The 7,181-nt window shown below is 31.7% G+C and overlaps 1 protein-coding gene across 4 annotated transcripts in view; it reads right to left on the bottom strand.

Annotated features, from left to right (window-relative positions):
* Positions 1–41: 41 nt before the first annotated feature.
* LOC129912463 (talin-2) overlaps positions 42–7,181 on the bottom strand; it is a 44,108-nt gene continuing 36,968 nt past the window's right edge. For 2 of the 4 annotated variants that reach the window (XM_055990720.1, XM_055990721.1), the window contains exons 13-17: positions 4,077–4,193; positions 3,496–4,011; positions 1,526–2,212; positions 948–1,453; positions 42–892 (exon numbers count right to left, since the gene is read on the bottom strand). In XM_055990720.1, the coding sequence (XP_055846695.1) occupies positions 667–892; positions 948–1,453; positions 1,526–2,212; positions 3,496–4,011; positions 4,077–4,193 (2,052 nt within the window). In that variant the 3' untranslated portion in view covers positions 42–666. Of the gene's footprint in view, positions 893–947; positions 1,454–1,525; positions 2,213–3,495; positions 4,012–4,076; positions 4,194–5,514; positions 5,632–7,181 lie in introns of those variants that run through there. The other 2 variants (XM_055990722.1, XM_055990723.1) reach the window with 2 other exon arrangements.

Raw genomic sequence — 7,181 nt, 5'->3', positions numbered from 1 at the left:
AATATTATAACTTTAAAATTAAATTAAAAAAAAAAAACACTAAAAGCTTGTTGTTTTTTTTTGGTTAGTTCCCCTTGTAAAACAAAAAAATATATAAAACAATACTTTAGTTAATAAAAAATAGTAAAATACAATTTTCAAAAAAAATTAATTTGAACAACTTCTACGGTATACATCAAAGGTTTGGCAACTTCTTGGCAAATTTCATTTTCAATTGATTAATTACATCCTGAATAGTGTGAAAGAGAGAGAGAGAAAGAATATACAATTTAGAAAATAAAACAAAAATACAATTTTAAGTAGAAAAATATTTTGTATACATTTTGAAAATCTGTTTAATTTTCATAAGCACTTTTGGTGATTCGTTAAAAAAGAATTTCGAAAAAAAGAAGTAAAAAAGTTGCAAATTGCTAAGAAAGCAGAGAAAATAGTTTTTTTTTTTTTTGGAAAAAAAAGAATAGGTAAAGGGAAACTATTTATCTGGCACTTGGTGAATATTATTTTTTTTCTGTTGTTGTTGTTATTTGTATGTATTAGTTTAATGGTTAAAAGCTAAATGTTTTTTTTTATATATTATTATAATAATTAATTGTTATTATTTATATCATCTGTTGCTACTTAATTAGTTAAAAAAAAAAGAAACACTTTCACCAAAACAACACACACTTATTCTAATCTAAAACTGTGCTGCTCGGTCTTCTTCTCCGACCGAGATTCTGTTGTTGTTGTAAAGGTTTTTCGTTCCATTACACGTTGTGTGATTGAAGACAAACGAGTTGATCCTTCATCGACCAGAGAGATCTTTCCACCATCCGAATTCAAAGTGATCTGAGAAAAGCCAGCTTCCAAGGGTTTCACGTCACTGTTTTCTTCATATTTCCTTGTCTCATATCTAAATGATTTTTTATTAGAATTAAGCATTGCAAATAAATTTCAAATCAATTTACCTTGAAGTATATCCTTCATATTTTTGTCCTGGATTATAAGCTCCAGTTATTTGAACAACACCACCTTGTCCAAATGTCTTGTCATGCAGATCCTTGACACATGCTTCCAAATTGCCTGGATTCTTCTTGGGCGAAGGTGGTGGTGGCATTGAGTCATTTAGGTAGGCATTTTTCAATACCGATGAAGAGGTTAGAGTTTCAAAAGATGTACTATTAATGGGAGATGGACTTGATGGTGAGGCAATTCGGCCAGTCCCTGGATAGGGACGTGGAACTGCATTAGCTGTTAGCTTGGGATTAGGTCTAAATGTGGCATTACTAGTTATTGTGGTAGATTGGAGGGGTGGAGGTGGGGGTGGGAAATTTTCACTTTGGTTAAATGTGGGTGAAACAGCTTCGGGATGATGGAAGTGTTGTGGTGTTTGTTGGAAAGTGTAATTTGATTTGGCTGATTGATAATAACTCGGAGATGTTGGAGTGTCAGTATAACCCGACCGATTAAGTGTCTGTTAGAAGAATTAGTTTTTGTTGTTAGATTTTTGTAACTACTTTATTAATATTGATTTTGTTTTGCTTACATTATTTTGGCTATTCTGAAGACTTCCATAGGTAGCTGTTGCGGTTTGGTATTCCGAATCACTCTCGTCTGTGGTGAATCCTCCATGGACATTCTTTCTTGATCTCGCCTGTCGAATTCGAATCAACTTGGTTCGTGCTTCTTCGAGTTGTTTCTCCATGCGTAACACATCTGATCTGGCATTGATTTCTTGTGCCATACCATCAACCATGCTTGTGTTGATTTTCAGAGTGTGTTCTTCTTCGGCATCCAGACCCTGTTGGGCTGCACGAACGAGGTTTTCTGTTGATTTGATAACAGCGGTACCGGCAGCTTGCAATCTACGACCAGCTTCAGAAGTTGGATTGGATTTAACTTTGCAGGCAATAAGTAGTTGAGCAGTTGATGCTGCTACTTGTCTTGCAGTCGATATGAGCATAACCTCAGTGCCAACACCACGAACAAGGTTTTGAGCAGCTTCTACCATACTATGAGTGGCAGCAGCTACTAATCTTGCCGCTGATATCAAACCTTCAGACCATTGACCATCATCGGATGAGGTTAAGGGAGTGCGAGCTACCTTACCCTGATCGATGAGTTCTCTTTGAGCAGCATTAGCTGCTCGTACCAAAGCCGATGATGCAGCCATAATACCTTTAGCAGCTTCTAAAATCATTTCGTCGAATTTCATATTCTCGTCGAGTTCAATCTACAAAAAGAAAACAAAATTAAATTATAATTTTATAAGAATTTACGAGGAAGATTGAAAGTTCTTTTGATTGAAAATAACCGTTTTTAGAGTCTCGAGAGAAGTAACTTTTAATCAAAAACAGCTACCCAGGACGTGTGCTGAGATGGAAAGGTAGATATTGGGACGAGGTCCCAAAAGCGATATCAACAAATAAAGCTGCTCGTGTGGCTGTGGATGGCCTTGTGGAGATGATTTGGTCAGGAGCATATACCAAATCTTTGAATGAATGAAAACTCTGTCGCTACAAATCATTTTTCCTATCGATTAGCGTTGAGTAGTTTAGAGCAATGAAGCATTTCGTCATAACAGCCAAATTTGTTCGCTTGTATACAGGATGAAAAAAAGATGAAATAACTAATACCGCTGACCCGGACAGCATATCACGATGAACAGATTAGAGACTCTTGTTTGAGATCTAAACTTGAAACACTCTTGCCAATTTATCGCTCAGGGTTCAATATTCTTCTAATTTTTAGATTTAGCGCTGAGCGACGCAGAAGAAAAATATTTAAGTAGACATCGAGATCTTTATTACGGCCGTCCTAAACCATCCAGTTTGGTGGAGGGATATTGACTGGAAAACAATGGAACAAAGTTAAAAGAATTATCTCTTAGAGGCAACTCGTTGCTCAGATTTGTCGAGCTAAATAGGTTCCATCAAGATGGAAAGAAATGCACAAATTAAGCTAGAGACCGGGTTTGGTTCATCCACTTAAGAAATAGGATTAATTGAGATGTCAGGATCGTATTTGTATTTGACTCAATAAGTTGATTCCAATAAGTTAATGAGACTCTTAAAAACAGTGTTATTTCATCAAAAGCATAGTTATTTATTTGTTAAATATTATTTTTTTAGTTAAAAGAAATATAATTTGTTAAAAGTTTTTTTTTATTATATATATTTATAAAAGCATTCTTAAAATAGAGTTAATGAAGCAGAAGAAAGTTGATAAGTCACAGTAATAATATGTTTGATTCCTGGGTGAATTATTTAATTACAACCAAGAATATCAAACATATCTGACTGGAACTATCTCTGGTTTAATGTGTAAAAGCATTCATTTTTTTGTTTTGTTAATATAAAAAATAGCACTTGTTATGTTGATTAGGTATATATTTATAAAGCACCCATCACCATGTATAAGAAGGTTCATTATTTTTTTTTATCACATTCACATCACAATACAAATTAGTAAATTGTTATAAGATTAGTTAAAATAAATTAGACTAAAAATGTTTACCTTAACATCAGGTTGTCTTCGAGGTCTTAAATTTGCTAATTTATTAGCAGCAGCATCTATAGAAGCTGCAGCTCCAAGTAATTCATTTTCAGCAATTACAGTTGGATCTTCAGGATCAATCCAATCGGAACCCTTTAGTAGACGAGCCATTGCAACAAGATCTGTAACACATTTTGCTACTCTTCGTGACAAATGCATCCGTTCGTCGGCTGAGCAATTACGAAGAATTCCATTCAAGAGTTCTCTGTAGGATTCACCTACAGCAGCTCCAGCTTCCAGTGTTCTTTGACGAAGCTCTGTAGTTTCAGCACAATTCCAGGCAACGGTGCGACAAACAAGAAGCATTTCGGATATCGCACGTCGACCCAAATTTGCAGCTGCTACTATATCAGCTTGTAAATTAGAAGCACCGGCAGCAACAGCTTTGGCCGTAGCTAAGGTGACATTCTTTGTTACTCGAATAAGATCTTCTGGAGTGCATTGTGGGGTACCAGGTGGTGGTGGTGCTTGCATTGCCTAAAGATATAAAATAAACATTATTAATACTCATCATTCATTTTGTTTATTTTTTTAAAGTTTACCCGAATTTCTTGTGAAATAGCTTCGACAGTTGCTTCCATTGCTCGTGTACCACGGGTGTGTTCATCTTCGACAGCTTTGACTGTTTTCAATAACGAAGATACATTCAAAACCATAACCTAAAGAGATTTGCATAAAACCATGAAATTATGTTTCCAAAATGAAAATGAATAATTTGTAAGGCAAACAAAATAAGTGATTTCGATGATTTGAAATAGTTAATTGAGTTTCAATTTGTTTTATTGTAATTAATATTTTATTGCTTTCTTTTTAATGAGATTGATATAAGATATTACAATAAATCGTTATTTTGATGTAAATTTAATATTAAAAAATAAAGATTAAAAATTGGTTATGGCACTTTGCGAGCGCAAGTGAATGAATGTAAATAGAAATACTGAGAGTTTATTTATAAAATGAATGGAAATAATCTTTTAATATGATAATTGATTATAAATTTGCTTAATTTTTTGAGAAGTAGGTGCTGTAAAGAAGTGGCAGAGTTAAGAAAGAAAAATAAACTATAATTCCCACACTCTGTTAAGAAAAGTTTCTACTTAATTCCATTTTACTTTTTCCCAAAATTTCAACAATTTCAAGTAACTAAATTTACAGAGAAATACATACAAAATGTTTGGAGGAGGAAGGTGTAAATTAAGAGATTTTTAAGTACTTGCAAGTATGTATGCATTTACTTAACAACAAGTTCTTAGAAATTGTAGCTTAGTAAAAGAATTTTTAAATTTATATTTTTGTATACAACATTCAAACAAATTTGACATTTTGAAGTAATTAACCAATTACTCAAACATATTTAACATTTATGCGAATGAATAATCCAATGCATGTCAAACAACACGTTTTTTCAACACCAGTTAATATACTTTTTTTCAAGTTGGGTCTAACTAGTTTTAGTTTTAAAAAGTTTAGTTTTTTAAGAATTTATTTTTTAGAATTATGGCAGAACGTTTCACGTCCAAACAATGGTTTCCGTCAGCTTTTTATGTTAGCTTCACTTGAAAACGCTGATGGCTCTTTAATGCAGTAAAGCACTTATTTTATTATTATTTGATAAAATTTGTATACCATAAACCTTTTTTTAAAATTTTCAGGGTTTCGCACACAGTTTTATAGAGGTTTGCTTGAATAAGTTAAGCTATTCCTTTCAAAATGTGGGAAATTATAATACATAAAAGGGAAATAAAATACAAAGAGCTACTTTTCCAAAAAACAAAAAAAGCCAATATATTTAAATTAAACATTCACCTACTTCCCTTACAAAAAATAATAATAATACAAAAAAAAATGCAACATAATTACAAGCTATAAAAAAAACGACACAACTTAGTATGTACTAAAATGTATATATAGATGAATGTAAATATATTTTTTTTTAAAATTATTCTTAAGAAAAAAATTATGATAAGCCAAAGACTTTTTTCAGTTTTGATTATTTTATTATTTTTTTTTCTATAATAATTGTTTTCATGATTAGAATTATCCATTGATGCACGCTTGCTACTTGTTAGTGCCAGAGAGGCACAAATCCCTAAGCATCTGTTTAAAAAGGAAAACAAAAGAACAATATACATAATTTTGTTTAACTTTATAGTGTGCAGAGATAAAGATATATTCCTTTTTTGTTTTACAAGAGAGGAAGAATAAAAAAAAAACACATCAACTCGACACCTTTGGAGTTCATACACATGGGGAGTAGAGAGTAGATTAAAAAATGACAGAGAAAATAATGCTATTAGACTTAGAAAAATAGAGGACAGCGCAAGCGACACCAGGGATGCAATATGTACATTACTTTATTTTTGTATATAAAAGAAAACCACAACATGGTTAAAAATCTGTTTTATCTGCTTGGTATATTTTATTGCTCTAAAGGGAGTTCATTAGCTTTAGACTTTTTTTTTGTATTGCATTGCAATATTTTAATACAACCAACAACATTTATTTTTAAACTTAAGCAAAATATGAAAAGAATATAATAATTACAACATCGATATAAAGCAAATTTATGGGATGCATCTTACAAATATTTAAAATCAAAGGCCAGCTAACTGTAGTAGCAGTAGATAATTGTTCTAATTTTGTTTTAAACTGAATTGTGTTTTGTTTTAGTAATTTAAGTGAATTTTGGAAGGTATTATGTTGTATTTGCTTTTTCTTAATACTAGTGCTGTTTAATTAAGTGCCATATCCAATACAAATTATATAAAAAAAAAAATACTTGATTATGTATGTACATCAATGGAAATAATAAGAGTTAATTAAAAATACCACTTGAAATTAATTGATTTTTTGTTTGATACAAGTTTTCTGAAGTCATATTCATCTTGCTTTAAGTTAAGGGCCTTAGCCTTTTAAAAAGCTGTTTTTGTTTGAAATAATTAGCTTATTTATTAAATAGCTTATCTGTTACACGTATAATATTAACTACAGAAATGAATGAATGCTGTGATTTTAATTCAGCTCATTGTTTAGGCATTGGACTTGAGAAACTTTTGAACATTATCAACTCTTTTTTTAAATTCCTGACTGAAATGCAAGTTGTTCGAGTGTGGAATTTTTTTCACGTGGAATTCAGAATATGTCTGATTAATCGAGACATAAAGCGCTAAACCCTGCTTAATGAGGTCGTCGTCGTTTTATTGCCTTGAATTTCTGTGAAAAACAATTTTTGGTAAGCGCCAAGAACCTCAAGCGATTACCCGATACAGAAAGATTTGATCGCCGATTGAGTTATCAAATAAAAGAACATTGAAGAAATTTAAAGAAACTAGATCAGTTAGATTTTGTAAGGCGTCACGTTTAGGAGTTTTAAGAACAGAGTGCAATGGAAAAATTTGTGTTTGCTAGAATAGTCATATGTTAGTTAAGTGAATGACCAAAATGTACCGAAAAGCCTTTAAAATGAATTCAAATTGATAGAGTTTTACATAAGTGATAGGGTAGAACATTTCACGAATAATTTCGGTGGAATTTAAATTTTAACTTTCGAAGGAAGAGTTGATATTTTATATGGTAGCTTTTGCTTTTTCAATGTTCCAAAAGTTTGTTTTAATCAAAAGTTTAATTATAAGGTAGGAAGCTCAACA

The sequence above is a fragment of the Episyrphus balteatus genome, chromosome 2 (assembly GCF_945859705.1).
Source record: "Episyrphus balteatus chromosome 2, idEpiBalt1.1, whole genome shotgun sequence".
In the NCBI taxonomy this organism is placed as follows: domain Eukaryota; kingdom Metazoa; phylum Arthropoda; class Insecta; order Diptera; family Syrphidae; genus Episyrphus; species Episyrphus balteatus.
Note: the sequence above shows the minus strand (reverse complement) of the source record. Positions and strands in the feature narration are given on the sequence as shown.